Source organism: Phyllobates terribilis, unplaced genomic scaffold (assembly GCF_046119375.1).
Source record: "Phyllobates terribilis strain yellow unplaced genomic scaffold, ASM4611937v1 Scaffold_33__1_contigs__length_13283291, whole genome shotgun sequence".
In the NCBI taxonomy this organism is placed as follows: Eukaryota; Metazoa; Chordata; class Amphibia; order Anura; family Dendrobatidae; genus Phyllobates; species Phyllobates terribilis.
Genome location: NW_027362793.1, coordinates 7331951 through 7351194, shown reverse-complemented (window position 1 = coordinate 7351194; position 19244 = coordinate 7331951). Strand labels below are relative to the sequence as shown.

Genomic DNA, 19244 nt, shown 5'->3' with positions numbered 1-19244 from the left:
AAAGTCTTCTCATCCATATCAAAAAATAAAAAGACACATACACAGTAAAAAAAAGTTTGTTTAAATAAAAACTCCTCAACACATTCCCTGTTTTACCCATTTATTATTAAAAAAAGAATTCTCGCTGCTACAGCGTAATCCATAGTGATACCCACAATGTCGAGCAATTCTCTACTGCAACACATGGAGCATTGTTCTGGGAATGATGCTTCATAGGTTACTCACGGTCATGTCTCACGAGCGATGACTATACTGACATCATCACTTGTGAGATCCATAGGCCACTCCTGGTCATGTCTCAAGAATGGTGACTTTACTGATATCATCTCCCGTGACACATAATCGTGAGCAACCTATGAAGCGTCATTCTCAGAATGACGCTGTGTAGGTTGCAGGAGAGAATTGCTGGACGTGGTGGGAACCGCAATGGATTACTTCAGAATTGCTGATATTACACTGGTCAACAGCATTTTTGGTGCCAAAGATATTTCAACGAATTTAGGGTAACTTTGGGGTGCTGATTCTGAATATGTCATCAGTTTTGCCAGATTGGCTCTAGTTCTTGATATTTTCTGTAAAATGTGTAAAAAAAATGATGTAATTTGCTACACGCGCATTAACTTTATTGATATTGTCATGAATACTATAAATTAAACAAAGTAAATGTTGATTATAGTTTATTTTAACTAGTTTTAGAAAGTAATCTTCAAAAATGAACAAGACATGAAAGATAGGAGACATTTAATCTCTGGAAATCGCTTTTTATATGATTTTCTTCTATGTGAGCTTTTCGGGCAGTCACGCTGTAGATTCCAGCAGTAATCAGCCATCATATGTCTGTCCCATCTGCCTTGGTACCTTTCTTCCATCACCATAATATCCTGATGAAATCTCTCCCCTTGTTCTTCGCTAAAATCTCCAAGATTTTCTGGAAATCTGTCCAAGTGACTGTGAAGATAATGCAATTTAATGCTCATGTGTACACCCAGATTTCTAAATCTCAATAGCATGTTTTGTACCAGTTCTTCATAATTGTCTGCCTTTTTATTTCCCAAGAAGTTCTTCACTACCAACACAAAACTACACCATGCAGCAGCTTCCATGTCATTAATTTCCTTAGGAAAATTTGAATCTTTAATGAGTTTCCGAATTTGAGGACCATCAAAGATTCCTGCCTTCAGTTTTTCGCTACTAAGACCAGGGAAAGATCTGCAGATGTACATGAAGCAATTACCATCTTTGTCTAATGCCTTGACGAACTGCTTCATTAATCCTAACTTTATGTGAAGTGGTGGTAGAATGATTTTTTCCGTGTCCACCAAAGGTTAGTTCACTATGTTTGATGATCCTACTGTCAAGGTGTCCCTTGGAGGCCAATTCACTTTCTCCCAGTGCTGATGTTTTGCTCTACTATCCCACATGCAGATGAAGCAAGGATACTTTGTGTATCCACTTTGCTGTCCAAGTAAAAAGTTGACCATTTTTAAATCAACACATATCAGCCACGAATGTTCATGGTAGCACAGTTTCTCCAAGACCATTTTGACATTTTTGTATTGTTCTACAAGTTTAGTTGAGTGAGCTACTGGAAGAGATGCACACTGATTACCATTGTTCAACAAAACACATTTCAAACTCCTTTTAGAACTATCTATGAAAAGCCTCCAGTCTTCAGGACGATATACTTGTAAACCCATTTGCAGCATCAGGCCAGGAATATCCTTACAATATACAAGTAGGTCATCTTCACAGAAAAATTGAAGAAGTGCTTCTTCTCTGGTCCTGTAAGATGTAATTTTAGTTCCAGGCGTCAGACAATTTTTCTCACTTAGCCTGGAAGCTAAAAGTTCGGATGCACTTTTTGAGAGGTTGAGGTCTCTTATTAGATCGTTGAGCTCTCCTTGGGTAAATTGCGTATGTGTTCGGAAACTTCCTTCATATTCTGGTTCACTTCCAGAACTAATGCTTAGCTCCATACCCTGCATTTCATCATCATCAGGTGGGGGAAGGTCAGGTAACATGGTAAACACAGGTACAGGCACATCTTCACAATGAGGGACAGGCCTTCTTGCAGATTCCATGTTAGGATACTCCCATTTTCGTTTCCTATGCTTATTGAATCCTTGCACTTGCACTGCACAGAAATAACAGTCATCATGATGATCTTTTTGCTCTCTCCACACCATTGGAACACCAAATTTGAGGCTTTTTCTTTGTCCTTTGCTCCATTTTCGTAATAATTCGATACATGCTTTGCACACTATGTGTGGTGCCCAAAACTTGTCATGGTCCCCAAGCATAACCCCAAAATAGGCCAAATACACTTTTTTTACGAAGTCTGTTATGTTTCTTCTATGTTTTGGCAGTGTATATTCACCACAAATGTAACAGAATGAGTCTGGATCATTAAGGCAACTTCTTCTTGATGAGTTCATGCTTTTCACTGGAAAACAGACAACAACATAAAGTTAGTATAAAAATCAAGCTATGAACAAACTTCTAGAACACTAATTAACACAAAACTATATTGAGAACTGCTCAGTTCAAGTACTAATCTAAAGAAATTAATGAGATGACGCGTCGCATTTACCAACACGTGCTATAAATAAGATACCAAAAATCTCAAAAACTAGAGCCAATCTGGCAAATCTGATTGCATATTCAGAATCAGCACCCCCAAAATACCCCAAATTCATTAAAATATCTTTGGCACCAGAAAAAAAATATTTTTTTGTTGACCTGTGTTATTTTTTAATATGTGGAGGGGTCTTTATTGAAATAAACTTTTTTTCCTGTGTGTGTCTTTTTATTTTTAAATACACCGTTAGAATTGGGGGTATCTGATAAATGCCTCTCCATTACTAACCCCTTGGCTTGATGCCGGCTGACATTATACAGATGACATAAACCCCAAAAACTATTACCCAGGTTGCCACCACGCTAATGCAATAGGAAAGAGCTGAGGTTAAGAGCCAGAATCAGCGCACCTAATTGATGCGTCATTACTGGAGTGGCTGAAGGCTGGTCTTATTAGGCTTAGAAGGGGCCAATATCCGTGGACATTCCCTGCGTATTAATATCAGCCCACAGCTGTCTGTTTTGCCTTAGCTGGTTATTAAAAATAGGAAGGAGCCAAGTTGATTTTTTTCATTTATTTATTTATTAACAATTCATGGACTAAACACGCAAGGCACTGCTCTACTCCTCCACTTGGACCTCTGCCTCCTGGTTCAAGATTATTATTTTTATATTTTTTTATTCTATGTTATTTTAAATAATTTCCCTACCCACATTTGTTTGCAGGGCAAGTGTCCTGGTCTTACCCCCATTTTCCTTATTTTTTTGCAGCAACCTAGCCCTTACTTATTTACAACCATTTTATATCACCATAGTTTGGGTCCCCTTGACTTATATGGCATTTGGGGTCAAGTTTGTGTCAAGTTCTCTTACCTGAACGCAACTTTGGACTAAAGTTTGACCGAACATCCAAGGGTCGGCTTATCCTATATATACTATGCATAGGTATATGTGCTTTAAAATGCATTCCTTGTTTTACCTTAACCCCTTCCCAACATGATCAGTATATGTACAGAGATGCCTTTCCACAAAACGACATACATATACTGCTTCACGATTGTGCAGGCTCATGCTACCACGATCAAGTACGGGTGTCAGCTCTATATGAGAGCTGACACCCTGCAGCAATGCCCACAATTGGTGCTTGCACCGATCGCAGCCGTTTAACCTCTATGATGTTGCTGTCAATAGAGACAGCGACATTGAAGAGCATTGCAGAGGGAGGGAGGGGGCTCTCTGCTCCCATCGGCACAACTCAATTGCGATCGCATTGTGCCAATGGTCTCCATAGTGACCCCGGGCTCAAAGATGACCACAGACTCACCCAGGGATGGTGGCCTGTAAGCTACTGCTCAGAGCAGGAGCTGACACGCCTCCTCCCTGCCTATGAAGAGCATTACAGAGTATTAGATCAGTGATCAGGGAGTGAAAGTTGATGTCCCATGGAAAGACAAGGTAAAAAGTAAAAAAAAGTTATTCAAAATTTAAAAAAAATAAAAGAAATCACTAAAGAACACAAAAAATTAAAAATTATTAATCTAATAAATTATTTTTTTTTGCACAAATCAAAGTAACAAAAAAAGTACACATATTCAGTAATGCCACATCCGGAACGACCAGACCTATAAAACTGTTCCACTAGTTAACCCCTTTAGTGAACATGGTAAAAAAAACGAAGCAAAAAATGAAACTTAATCATCATACTGCCGAAAGGAAAGTGGAATAAAACATGATCAAAAAGACAAATGTAAATAAAAATAGTCTAGCTGAAAACGTCATCTTGTCCCGTAAAAAACAAGCTGCCGTTTAGCTCCATCAGTGGAAAAATAAAAACTTTATAGCTCTCAAAATAAAGTAAAGTAAAAATAATTATTTTTTCTGTAAAATAGTTTTTATTGTGTAAAAGCGTCAAAACATGAAAACAATATAAATGTAGTATCGCTGCAATTGTACTGACCCGAAGAATAAAGCTGCCTTATCAGTTTTACCACACACGGAACGTCATTAAAACAAACAATTAGTGAATTGCTGTTTTTTTTTTATTCTGCCTCACAAAAATCAGAATAGAAAACGACCAAAAAATGTTATTTGCCCAAAAATCCTACCAATAAAAACGTCAACTCATCCCGCAAAAACAAGCCATCACATGACTCTGTCAGCCAAAATATTGATAAATTATAGCTCTCAAAATATGTGGGTGGAAAAACAAGTTTTTGCAATAAAAAACGTCTTTTAGTGTGTGACAGCTGTCAATCATAAAAACCTGATATGAATCTGGTATTACTCTAATCGCACCGACACCAACAATAAAGTTTTCTAATCACTTATACTGAAGGAACTGTGTAAAAACAAATAAAACCAATTCTTCACATGCTGTCGATTTGTTCATTCTGACTTCCAAAGATCGCAGTAAGGCTTGGCTCACAGTTATCCTGCGCCCTGCACTGAGCGCTTAAACCAGGGTTTCCAGGAATATCTCTTAAATACGTGATTCAGACAGACCCCAGATGGAGTTGCCCTATTGTGAGGAGCTGCCCACTTTCTAAAGACTATGATACTTTTCCAGCAACGAACCACCATTTTTGTTAATATTATTGTTGTGTTTTATTAGTGATTTACTTGTTATGTTTTATATTGTTCTGCTAACTTGTCAGTATGTTCACTAGATTCACTTATAAACTGTCCAGCATTCCACTAATCTGTATCTCAGGATATATGTATCTCAGGAGTATCTAACCATTGTTCCAATAGCCAATAATCTCCTTATGTGTGTGTAGATTGTAGACACAGTGGAGCAGTCCCAACAGGGGGTCTTACATGCAATCTCAGATGAAGGCTTCTAGAATATTCTTCATTGTTTAGTGAACAGTGAATGTTTAAGGGGAGGGTGTGATCACTTCTGACCTTGGAGGGGACTGAGCCAAGTGGAAGAAAGGACAGACATGTTTTAGGAGAGTTGGGTGGAAGGATTGAAGGAAAAGCATGGAGACCGTGGACTTGGAAAGATGAATGGATAAACATGTTACCATTATGGATTATGTCGCTTGGATTTACACTTTCTTAAAAGGACTGCTGCTACTGGATACCTGTGCTTTCATCATTTTATCTGCCGTCTAGAGGATCATGGACTGTGGCTATAGACTATACTGGCTGGACATACGAAATCTGGTCTCCTGCATTCTAGGATCCACTTTAGCATCAGGTATTAGCATTCCCTTTCCATTCACCTTGCTCACATCAGTGCACACCATATTAGGACTTTCATGTATAGCCTTTACAGCTTACTTTTTATTTTTCTGTGATGTTTTGGATTATATTGATTGTATACATACCAAGAATATACTCTTATTGTCACACTGACGCTATACTTGAGTAAAATATTTCTAGGATTTGTATACCTGTCATTCGGTTTGGGTTCTACCGTTTACTATACTGAGGTTCATCCCACTATTACCATCCGTTACATTATGTGTATGCAGTGGACCATTAATGTGTTTCCATTCCCCTGATTTTTGGAGGTTTTTCCCTTGCCAAATTTTATGTATTGTTTTAATTTATACTGAATAAAATTGTTACTTTCATATTGTCAGAATCTCTTCTTGTCTGGCGGTTATAGGCCGCGACAGACCTTTTTTGTGGTATGCTGTCTCAGATGAAGGCTTCTAGAATATTCTTCACTGTTTAGCGAACAGTGAATGTTTAAGGGGGAGGTTGTGATTACTTCTGACCTGGGAGGGGACTGAGCCCAGTGGAAGAAAGGACAGACATGTTTAAGGAGAGTTGGGTGGAAAGATTGAAGGAACAGGATGGAGACCGTGGACTTGGAAGGATGAATGGATAAACATGTTACCATTATGGATGATGTCGTTTGGATTTACACTTACTTAAAAGGACTGCTGCTACTGGATACCTGTGCTTCCATCGTTTTATCTGCCGTCTAGAGGATCATGGACTGTGGCTACAGACTATACTGGCGGAAGATACGAAATCTGTGGGCCAACCAAAAGTTGGGAGACAGTGAGTATGGCCTTACACAAAGCCAGTGGAACTACTGAACCCAGATTGGGAATTTGAGGACTGAGAGAACTGTTTTTTGGCCATTTACCTGGAATTGCTTATTACCATGGCTGTGATTAATAAATTATTGTTGCATCGTTATTCTGCCTAGGTGATTAATTACAACCCACAACCTCGATCTTTACACCTATAATGAGGCAGATGGAGGCACTGTGGATGCCGTCTGACCTGTGATGTGGTAGTGTCCATCTTTTTAGACGTGCAAAAAAGTGCCATCGACAACAGTTTTGTGAACCTCTGAAAAAAAGGACACTGCTAAACAGAGGCCAGATGGAGTCCAGAGTAACTTTACAGCATCATAATAGTGAATAGATACCTCGTGGGTTTCACCTGAATCATGTCACTCTGAGATTTAGATGGAAACCCGATGTAAGTGATGCGCCCCCTGGGCCGTGTGTGTAGGGGAATACCCAGAGCCGGGTCTCTGTGCAATACTGGGGGTTGTAGTCTCCGTTGTGGCGACCTGGTCCCGTGGCTCAGGGAGGTCAAACCTGTGGCAGTCTATTTATGTGGTTTTTATTTTAAATGTCCGACTACGCCACCCGTGGATTGCGGTCACTGAGAACCGCCGCTGCAGGGCAGACCACTGAGGCTGATGTTGTGTGCGCAGCAGAGGGTAGTATAACTCCCCACGGGAGGAGTATAGCCTCAGGGCAGCGTCTGTAGATGGTGAGGGTTGTGGTGCGTGGGTGCAGCAGAAATGACTCAGAGTCCGTGCAGTGCAGCACAGGGTCTTTACTGTTGGTGACAAAGAAGGCTCCGCCGGGAGTACTGGCTAACATTAGAGGCCTGGTCAGTCTGTGAGTGAACAAGAGTCCCCCTGTCCAGGTAGAGGTATAGGCCTTCCCGACTGACTGCACTCTTCCTGGCTACCCTGCTGAAGTTGTGTAGTAGCCCACGTCCCTGAGTGTACCGTGTGGTGCTCACCCGTATGGCTGGTGACTTGGGGCCTTTGGTTCCTTCCGCTCCTCGAAGGCGGTGCTGGTCCCTTGCGTGTGACTGAGCCTCCGGACTTTCTATGGCCAGGGGACCTAAAATCCCCTGCCAGGTGGTTTCTGCTGCTGGATGTAGAAATCCCCACAGCATCGGACTCTGTTGTCTGGTTCTCTGCGTCTTTCTGCCAGGACGAGCTCCTCTCCAATCCCTGGTCTTCAGCTCCTGGCTCCTACAGAGCTCCATGCTGCTGCTCTGTCCCTTCTCTGGAACTAGACCTGCTCTGACTCTGACTAACTAACCCCACCCCAGATCCAGTTAATAAAGGGCAGGTTCCTCCCCTCCCTGTACTGGGGCAGGAGGCGTGGCATGCAATTTGCTCCTGACCAGGAAAACCCATGCTCGCTCTCAGACATGGTATTTCTACCACTGCGGCAAACAGTCCCCTGGGGTGCCACATAAGTGCTTAATGTAGGGCACCGGATACATGTGATCCCAAACATTATGTAAAATGTTCCTAACAAAAGCTTCAACTCAATCCACAAACAAAGCAAGTCCCCACTCATGTCCGTCATTTGTTATCAGAAATATAAGTAGCTTCATTGTTACTGGTAGCACAAAGGCACTGGCAAAACGCTATGGCTACTTGTCCCCAAAAGAAATCCAGCGAATTTTGCACTCCCAAATCCAAATGCCCCCTCCGTTCTGATCTCCACAGTGTGCCTAAACCGCAGTTTGTGTCCACATTTGGCATTTCTGTAGCGATGAGAGTCCTCCTAATTTATGGGTGCGTGTCTCCAGAAGCATGAGCTGGGTACAACCTACTGGTGACTACAACATAATGGGTACTACAATAGCAGTTTGCAGTTTTCACTCAACAACATACAGTACTGCTTTTTGTGAACAACACACATGGAGTCAAAATCGTCACTACACCTGTAGATAAATTCCCAAAGGGGTTTAATTTCCAAAATTGGGTCACTTGAGGGAGGATTCTGCTCTTTTAGCCCTTGCGGCTCTGTATAAGGAGTCCGCAAACTATTCTAGAAAAATCTGCACTCCAGGAGGCAAATAGGCCTCTGTCCCTCCCAAATCTCGCCATGTGGCTAACGAGTACTGTACAGCCACCTATGGGGTATTTTCTACATTCAGCAGAATTGTGGGACAAATCTTTGTGCCATTTTAACCCATTTTCCCTTGTGAAAATGTAAAATCTGTGGCTAAAACTACATTTTTGCGGTAAAAACTTAATTATTTTTTCTTCACTGGCCAATGGTTTAAAATTCTGTGACACACCCATGGTGTCAATATGATCACTGCACCTCTAGATGAATTCATTGACAGGTGTAGTTGGTAAAATGGGGTGTCTTATGGGGGCTTATGCTGGTCTGGCTCCTCAGGGGCTCTGCCGATGTGACATGGCACCCTTAAGCTAAAAATCTGAACTCCAATATGATGCTTCTTCCCTTCAGAGCTTTGCACTGTGACAAATTGCACAGAAAAATGTGGACCATTTTCTCCCACTATCGTTGTGAAAATGTAAAAAATTGGGGTTAAAACAGTAGTATTTTGTGGGAAAAATATATTTTTTTCATTCTCACAGTTCAAGATTGTTAAATTCTGTGAAGCACCTGTGTTTTCAAGGTGCTGACACCAAATCTAGATAAATTCTAGTTTCCAAACTGGGGTCACTAGTGGGGGTTTTCTACTATTTAGGTACAGTACTGACCAAAAGTTCAGACTACCTCTTGTAGCTCATCAAGAGAATGCCAAGAGTGTGCAAAGCAGTCATCAAAGCAAAAGGTGGCTACTTTGAAGAACCTAGAATATAAGACATATTTTCAGTTATTTCACACTTTTTTGTTAAGTATATAATTCCACATGTGTTAATTCATAGTTTTGATGCCTTCAGTGTGAATGTACAATTTTCATAGTCATGAAAATACAGAAAAATCTTTAAATGAGAAGGTGTGTCCAAACTTTTGGTCTGTACTGTAAGTTAAACACTTTATTTGTAGCACCACTCCAGCATGGAGTGGTGCAACTAATCTAAGTTCCCTGTGCTCATTCTTATACTTACCAGCCACTGTCTTCATCTTTTATCGCTACCGCTCTGGTTGGTCTTCTGCACATTGTGACGTGCAGGATTACTCCAGTTATAAGGAAGACACAACTCTATATAAATCTATGAGGCCAGAACAAGGTTCTCGCAGACTTAAAATGAGAGATTGTGACTGTTACCTCTGACTTAGAGTCAATCAGAAGTTGCAGTTCCAAGATGGCAGTGCGGGACCGGGACAGCCCCAATAAAATTTGAAGACAGTGGCTGGTGAGTATAATACTAGGGTCAGGGAACTTAGATTAGTTGCACCATTCCAGAACTGAAATTTAAAAAAAATTTGAGTTGTTCTTTAACCCTTTAACAACATCTGACGTACTAATACGCGTCTGTGCCCTGGGACTTAAGAGCCAGACCCGTATTAGTACGTCATGGCGATCGCGCGCGCACACAGGCTGTGCGGGCGCGATCGCCACCGGGTGTCAGCTGATTGTCACAGCTGACGCCCGAGACTATGTGCAGGGAGTGGCCCTGCACTGCTCCCAGCACATTAACCCCCGCGATGCTGTGATCGAAGTCTATCGAAGTCGATCGCAGCATTGCGGGGGCAAGGGGAGGTGATCGCAGATACTCACCTCCTCTTCCGGCTTCCAGCGCTGTCTGCAAAGGTTTCCCGGGTGCTGCCATGACGACCCGTTGTCGTCATGATAACATCCGGGTCACCAGGCAGCAGGAATATTGTTTGGACATGCGCAGTGCATCTCCAAAGAATCTTCTCCCCGTCCAGCGCTGACAGCCTGCATGACACAGGGATGGTGCTGCATTCCTGTGCCATGCAGGCGATCATAGAAAAAAAAGTGAAAATCCCAGAGTGGGACAGAGTAAAAAAGTGTAAAAACACCCAGAAAGTGAAAAAAAAAAAAAAAAAAAATTGCAAAAAAAAAAAAAAAAAATAAAAAAAAATAATCCACCAAAAATAAAAATATAATGTACCCATCAATAAATATTATTATAAAAAAAATAAAAAAAACCAATAAAAGTACACATATTTGGTATCACCGTGTCCGGAACAACCTGACCTATAAAACTGTCCCACTAGTTAACCCCTTCAGTGAACACGGTAAAAAAAAAAAAAAAAAAGCAAAAAACAATGCTTTATCCCCATACCGCCAAACAAAAAATAGAATAACATGCGATCAAAAAGACAAATATAAATAAAAATGGTACCGATGAAAACGTCATCTCGTCCCGCAAAAAACAAGCCAAAATACAGCTCCACCAGCCGAAAAACAAAAAAGTTATAGCTCTCAGAATAAAGCTATGCTAAAAAATATTTTTTTCTATAAAATTGCCTTTATTATGTAAAAGTGCAAAACATAGAAAACCGATATAAATGTGGTACCGCTGTAAATGTACTGACCCGAAGAATAAAGCTACCTTATCAATTTTACCACACGTGGAACAGAATAAAAAAAAAACAAAAAAAACACAATTCCTGAATTGTTGGTTTTTGTTTATTCTGCCTCCCAAAAATCGGAATAGAAAGCGATCAAAAAATGTCACGTGCCTGAAAATGGCACCAATAACAACGTCAACTCATCTCACAAAAAACAAGCTGTCACATGACTGTCTGCCAAAATCTGGAAAAATTATAGCTCTCAAAATATGGCGATGCAAAAACTAGATTTTACAAAAAATGCGTCTTTTAGTGTGTGACAGCTGTCAGTCATAAAAACCCCATATGATTCTGGTATTGCTGTAATCACATCGACCCGAAGAATAAAGTCGTCTAATCACTTATATCGCACGAGGAACGGCGTCAAAAATAAACTCTTGGGTGAGGATTGGGCTAGGGTTAGGGCGGGGTTTGGAGTTAGGGTTGTGCTAGGGTTAGGGTTGTGCTAGGGTTAGGGTTGTGCTACGGTTAGGACTGGGATTGGGGTTAGGGTTGAGGTTAGCGTTGTGATGGGGTTGAGATTTTTTTCAAAAGAAAAAAAGATGACGATATGGTGACTAGCATTGAGCGCAAGTGCTCGCTACTTGAGTTTGCATCGGGTGCTCTGGTATGCATTGAGTATCGTGGGTATTTGAGTGACATGCTCGAGTCTCTGCCCCATAGGCTTCGCGGCTAAAAAAACTTTACAGGGATTGCCTGCCATGCATGAGCGATCCCCGCATGTTTTTTTTGGGTGTCTAATAACCGTGAAACATGCGGAGCAGGGACTCGAGCATGTCACTCGAGCACACGCTGTACATGGTGCATACCTGAGTACCCGATGCAAACTCAAGTAGTGAGCACTTGCGCTCAAGACTAATGACAACTTATTCAATATGATGACCTAATGTAAACAAATTCTGTGTCATACCTCTGGGTTCAAAATGTTCACTATACAACTTAATAAAATCCTTGAGGGTTATAGTTTCCAAAATGGGGTCACTTGTGGGGGAGCTCCACTGTTTAGGCACATCAGGGGCTCTCCAAACGCAACATGGTGTCCGCTAACAATTTGAGCCGACAATTTGTTAGGGGATACCATGTTGCATTTGAAGAGACCCTGTGTGCCCAAACATTGGAGCTCCCCCACAAGTGACCCCATTTTGGAAACTAGACCCCCCAAGGCACCTATCTAGATGCATAGTGAGCACTTGGAACCCCCAGGTGATTCACAAATTGATTCATAAAAATGAAAAAGTGTTTTTTTTCACTTTTTCATTTTTATGAATCAATTTGTGAAGCACCTGGGGGTTGCAAGTGCTCACCATGCATCTAGATAGGTGCCTTGGGGGGTCTAGTTTCCAAAATGGGGTCACTTGTGGGGGAGCTCCAATGTTTGGGCACACAGGTGTTCTCCAAACGCACCATGGTGTCCGCTAACAATTTAAGCCGATTTTCCATTCAATTTGTTAGCGGATACCATGTTGCATTTGGAGAGTTCCTGTGTGCCCAAACATTGGAGCTCCCCCACAAGTGATCCCATTTTGGAAACTAGAACCCCCAAGGCACCTATCTAGATGCATAGTGAGCACTTGGAACCCCTAGGTGCTTCACAAATTGATTCGTAAAAATGAAAAAGTGAAAAAAAAAACACTTTTTCATTTTTACGAATCTATTTGTGAAGCACCTGGGGGTTCCAAGTGCTCACTATGCATCTATATAGGTGCCTTGGGGGGTCTAGTTTCCAAAATGGGGTCTCTTGGGGGGAGCTCCAATGTTTGGGCACACAGGGGCTCTCCAAACGCAACATGGTGTCCGCTAACAATTTGAGTCGATTTTCCATTCAATTTGTTAGCGGATACCATGTTGCATTTGGAGAGTCCCTGTGTGCCCAAACATTGGAGCTCCCCCACAAGTGACCCCATTTTGGAAACTAGAACCCCCAAGACACCTATCTAGATGCATAGTGAGCACTTGTAACCCCTAGGTGCTTCACAAATTGATTCATAAAAATGAAAAAGTGAAAAAAAAAACCTTTTTAATTTTTACGATCAATTTGTGAAGCACCTGGGGGTTCCAAGTGCTCACTATGCATTTAGATAGGTGCCTTGGGGTGTCTGGTTTCCAAAATGGGGTCACTTGTTGGGGAGCTCCAATGTTTGGGCACACAGGGGCTCTCCAAACACAACATGGCGTCCGCTAATTATTCAAGCAAATTTTACAATCAAAAAGTCAAATTGCGCTCCTTCCCTTCCGAGCCCTGCCGTGCGCCCAATCAGTGTTTTTTCCCCACATATTGGGTATCTACGTGCCCAGGGGAAATTGCACAACAAATTTTGGGGTCCATTTTTTCTTGTTACCCCTGTGAAAATAAAAAAAATTGGGTCTAAAGTAACATTTTTGTGAAAAAAGTTAATTGTTCATTTTTTTCTTCCACATTCAAAAAATTCCTGTGAAGCACCTGAAGGGTTAATAAAGTTCTTGAATGTGGTTTTGAGCACCTTGAGGGGTGCAGTTTTTAGAATGTTGTCACTTTTGGGTATTTTCTATCATAAAGACCTCTCAAAGTGACTTCAAATGTGATGTGGTCCCTAAAAAAATGGTTTTGTTAATTTTGTTGGAAAAATGAGAAATCGCTGGTCAACTTTTAACCCTTATAGCTCCCTAATAAAAAAAAATTTTGGTTCCAAAATTGTGCTGATGTAAAGTAGACATGTGGGAAATGTTATTTATTAACTCTTTTGTGTGACATATCTCTCGGATTTAAAGGCATAAAAATTCTAATTTTGAAAATTGCAAAATTTTCAAAATTTTCGCCAAATTTCCATTTTTTTCACAAATAAACGCAAGTGATATCAAAGAAATTTTACCACAATCATGAAGTACAATATGTCACGAAAAAACAATCTCAGAATCAGGGGTATCCGTTGAAGCGTTCCAGAGTAACTACCTCATAAAGTGACAGTGGTCAGAGTTGTAAAAATTGGCCTGGTCATTACCGTGCAAACCACCCTCGGGGCTTAAGGGGTTAAAGCCTTCACTGCCCTCACAGTCTGAATTTTGGGGGAAATTTGTAGCATATTAGTATCAATTCATTCAAATGTTTTGATGACATGTCCTCAGGACACCATCGTCAATCAGCTGGTAACAGTTTCAGCAGAGATTGAATATAAATATTTTACAGGTCAGGATACTACTACTCCATTACACTAACTAGTGGCATTCTTGGGTATTTGACATCAGCATTTTTAATGCCGTGATGCACTACTCTGCCATAGGTCATGCAACATGTGGTGTGCGGACATTAAAACTTTGCTATAGCAGGGACAAAAATAAAAGAAAATGAAGTTTGTGACGCCAGGGTGAACTTAATTAACGTCTGTTTCCTGGTAGTGTGATGATATATAATGCACTCCAATAGTCCAGAAAAACAGAGAGGACAATGAGGCTGTTGATAAACTTACTTGTTGCATGAAAACACAGGTACATCCAGACAAATGATGATTCAACAGAGATTCAATTCCAATGCAGCAAGCACAGTTACTTTCCAGTATAGTAATGCAGACACATAAATGGTGCAGTGATTCCTGAGTACCAGCTTCTGCTTATATGCACAGTCTATCACACGGCTGATTGCAGCTTAGGCTGCGGTGTCTCATACACAGGAGCTCTGAGCTTCCTACCTGCTCCTTCAGCTTCCAGGCAAAGACAACAACACAAAATGTATTCTTCTCTCTGGGTGTTAAGCCCAAGGCCTGGTCATGTGGTATAACCATGTGACCCTTTTGTCATATATTGAAAGCAAGGCTGAATTGTTAACTCTTAGCAACCTCCTGATAGTAGAACATAATAAGTGCATCACTTTATGCATATATAAGCCACTTCTAAATACTGAATCATCCTGTATATTAGCTGAAAAGGGAAATGTACACAATGTGCAAACATAATGAGGTAGCTGCTAGCTGAGCTACATCTTAAAGGCACATACACAACAACTTTGCAGCATTACACATTTACCATGGACTGGTCTTTTAAAAGGCCAGAAGTTTGTGTAGACGTGTGGATAGGGAGAGACCACTGTACTGAAAGACAGGCCAAAAGGGACATAGCAGCAGCTTAAAGAAGAACACCAATGGTGAAAAAAGAGCTGCGGTGGCCATGAGGAGGACACTGAGATCCAGAGCAGGTAAGCCAGTAAACCATGACACTTATAATAGGGTCCATCAAGATCATCAAAATCTTTGTGGCGAAACATACATTGGGTGCGGTCGATCATTCGGTGTAAGGCAGTAATTTTTCTCTCTACTAGTTTTACTTTCCAGTCAAAAGAATCACAGCAGTAGGAATATGGTCACAGGAGATGAGTTATTGATGAATTTTGAACTTAAATTGATGCGACTTGGTATTTTCATCAAGTTTTTTGTAGTTAGTATTTCCACCAAGTTCTGCCAAGTTTTTCGGTTTTAATGAGATAAATATCCAAGACCACAGCACTATTTTTCAGCTTCAGTTTTGGGGAATCTTTGATGGAGACTCTGAATTGTACTCGGATGTAGATGTGATCATAGCACTCTGAATATTTTCATCTAATCTTGGACTTTCTGTGGCCTCCAAAACTCAAAGCAAATCATGAAAAGGAAATGAAAGGAAATCTGTCATCGGAAAATGACCTATTGTTTAAATCAATTGTATTGTTTCAATATTGATATTCTCCCAAAAATATTTTTTTTCATTAAATATTCATCATCTGAGCTGTACATGAGAACTAAGTCTTAACGTTGATGGAAAGAAAATATTTACTAAGATCTAAAATATAAATCTTAATTATATAATATTTCAGGACACAAGAGACAAGAATTCGGTGATATAATCATTGCATATTGTTCCTCTTGGTTAATTAATTATAAATCTATGATGATTAGGCCATAATTGTCCCAGCACAATATAAATCACCTGCACAGATCTTTCTCACTCCAGTAAAGAATTTTACATCCGGACGATCCCTGTGTTACTTTACTGGTATGTTAACAAGACATTGGAATATTTATTATAATTTTATTTCATGAACTATTATACTACAGGGGTCAGTTGTGTATGTTGTAGACTTTTCCTGTAATTAAATGTTGGTTATTGTTGTAACTATTTCTTTTTCACTTTTTTTTATTTTCAATTTTGAAAATTATATCTTAATAAAGCAAAAAAGCTGAATATCTCAGGTCAGCAGCAATGTCTTCTTGGGATATTATCATAATTATAAAAATGTAAGTAAATGAATTGCACGCCTAAATGAGCAGCTAAAGTGTGCAAATGATGGAAATAATGCATGAAATATATTTATAAAGAAAAACATATTTCCATATTAGAAGGAGCTTCTGGTTATATTTTACCATTTTTCTACCTGTTACTGTGCAGAAATGATGAGCTGAAAGCAATTCAAGATCAATATGGTGTAAATGAGAACGAATATCAGAACATCATGGTCTGGAAAATTACAAAAACTTACAGATTGAATTTTGCTTTTTAATAATTTTAATGTTTTTCATTTTATTTTGATTGTTTCATTTTCAATTCTATAATTTTGTCTTTTCATTTGTTTTCTTTTTTAATGATATTGGCTGGATAATCCCAAATCATACAGTACTGTGCAAGTGTTTTAAGCAGGTGTCGAAAAAGTGATGTCCTGCAAGGTAAGATATGCTCTCAAAAATAGAAGTGTTAATAGTTTATTTTTATCAATTAATAAAATATAAAATGAATAAACAAAAGTCAAATCTAAATCCCATCAACATTTGGTGAGAAAACCCTTTGCCTTCAAAGCAGCATCAGTTCTTCTAGGTACACGTTCACAAAGTCAGGGATTTTGTAGGATTATATTCATATGTATGAGTAACCAACTATACCAGACAGGTGATATTTATCATCAATTTTATTTGTATGTTGAAATATAGTAACTAACTGCAACAGAGACAGCTGTGTAGAAGACTTAAAACTGGGTGAGGAACAGACAAACTCTGCTACAAAGGTGAGCATGTAGAAGATATCTTCATGTCACCAGTCATACACTATGGCAAGACTGAGTACAGCAACAAGACACAAGGTAGTTATACTGCATCAGTAAGGTCTCCCCATGCAAAGATTTCAAAGCAGACTGGGGTTTCAAGATGTGCTGATCAAGCTCTTTTTACTTAAGCAGCAAGAAATGGACAATATTGGTGACTCTAGACACAGTTATCGGCCAAGGAAACTTACAAAGGATGAAGAACACACCATGCTTACTTCTCTTGAAAATCAGAAGACGGCCAGCAGTGCCATCAGCTCAGAACTGGCAAAAACAAGTGGGACCCAGCTAAAACCCTAGAAATCGGTCCAGAATTCGTTTTCATGGAAGAATTGCATCCAAAATCCACATCTTCGATCTAGAAAAAAAAGCGGAGCGACTCAATTATGCACAAAACATAAGAACTGGGGTGCAAAAAATAAATTGGGAGACCAAGTAAGTCAAAATGTGAAATGTTTGACTGTAACAGACGGCAGTTTGCTGCCGAAGGGCTGAAAAGTGGCACAATAATGAGGGTCTGGAGGAGCAGTGATGCTCGGTGGAGGGTCCTGCAAGTTTGTGGCTGCATTTTTGCATATGGAATTGGGGATTTGGTCACAATTAATGGTGTCCTCAATGCTGAGAAATACAGGCAGAATCTTATCTATCATGTGATACCATCAGGGAGGGCTCTGATTGGCTTCAAATTTAATCTGCAACCGCACAACGATCCCAAATATCCAGCCAATGTAATTAAGAATGATGAGTCCTGTTAGTGATGATCTGGCTCCAGCCCTGATCTCACAACATCCAGTCTGTCTGGGAACACATGAAGACACAGAAGGATCTGCACAAGCCTCATACACAAAAGATCTGGGGTCAGTTCTCCAAGATGTTTGAAACAACCTCCTGCCGAGTTCTTCAAAAATCAATCTTTGCAAGTGTACCTAGAAGAATCAATGCTTTGATGCTGTTGGGAAGGTAATGGTCGGTCACCAAATATTAGTATGATTTAAATTTCTCTTTTGTTCATTCACTTTGCATTCCATTCATTGATAAAAAGAAACTAACACTTCTTTATTTGAAAGCATTTTTTACCTTGCAGCATTTGTTCACATCTGCATAACACTTTTTCACAGTACTGTTTATTTTACAAGACATCACACAAATGATCTAAATTGTGTTCTATTACATTTCTATATTATACAGTATTGTTATTTTACTACAAGATTTACTATATATTTTAGATGAAAAAAAATAGCCGGTCCGGAGGACAAGCCATCGACGTCAGATCGACAGGGCCTGATTCACTATTAAAAATGTTATTCATACATCTATCAATTGCAAATATAAGCAATTAAATAAAGTAGGAGAGAATGTAATTCAGTTGGCATTTTGCTGGATGAGATGGACTCATCAAATATTATACATTAAAATAATATTACATGCAATTTGAGCAACTATTAATCATAGAATCATAGAATGGTAGAGTTGGAAGGGACCTCCTGGGTCATCTGGTCCAACCCCCTGCTCAAAGCAGGATTCACTAGATCATCTCAGACAGATGTCTGTCCAGCCTCTGTTTGAAGACGTCCATTGAAGGGGAACTCACCACCTCTCGTGGCAGCCTGTTCCACTCATTAATCACCCTAACTGTCAAAAAGTTTTTTCTAATATCTAATCTGTGTCTCCTCCCATTTAGTTTCATCCCATTGCTTCTAGTCTTTCCTTGTGCAAATGAGAATAAAGATGATCCTTCTACAATGTGACAGCCCTTGACATATTTGTAGACAGCTATTAAGTCTCCTCTCAGTCTTCTTTTTTGCAAGCTAAACATTCCCAAATCCTGCAACCGTTCCTCATAGGACATGGTTTGCAGACCAGTCACCATTCTGGTCGCTCTTCTCTGAACTTGCTCCAGTTTGTCTATGTCTTTTTTAAAATGTGGTGCCCAAAACTGTACACAGTATTCCAGATGAGGTCTGACCAAAGAGGAGTAAAGACCGATAATGACTTCACGTGATCTAGACTGTATGCTTCTGTTAATACATCCCAGAATAGTATTTGCCTTTTTTGCTGCTGCATCACACTGTTGACTCATGTTCAGTCTATGATCTATTAGTATA

At 40.0% G+C, this 19244-nt stretch overlaps 1 protein-coding gene across 1 annotated transcript; it reads right to left on the bottom strand.

Annotated features, from left to right (window-relative positions):
- Positions 1-745: 745 nt before the first annotated feature.
- Positions 746-14836, bottom strand: LOC141180623 (uncharacterized). The gene is made up of 2 exons (XM_073660703.1): positions 14765-14836; positions 746-2443 (listed from the first exon to the last, which is right to left on the bottom strand). The coding sequence occupies exon 2, from the start codon at positions 2433-2435 to the stop codon at positions 1326-1328; it is 1110 nt and encodes a 369-aa protein (XP_073516804.1). The 5' UTR covers positions 2436-2443; positions 14765-14836; the 3' UTR covers positions 746-1325.
- Between the last annotated feature and the right edge of the window lie 4408 nt (positions 14837-19244).

Excerpts from the sequence above, each read along its gene's own strand:
- LOC141180623 (XM_073660703.1), bottom strand. The coding sequence starts at position 2,435 with ATGAACTCATCAAGAAGAAGTTGCCTTAATGATCCAGACTCATTCTGT.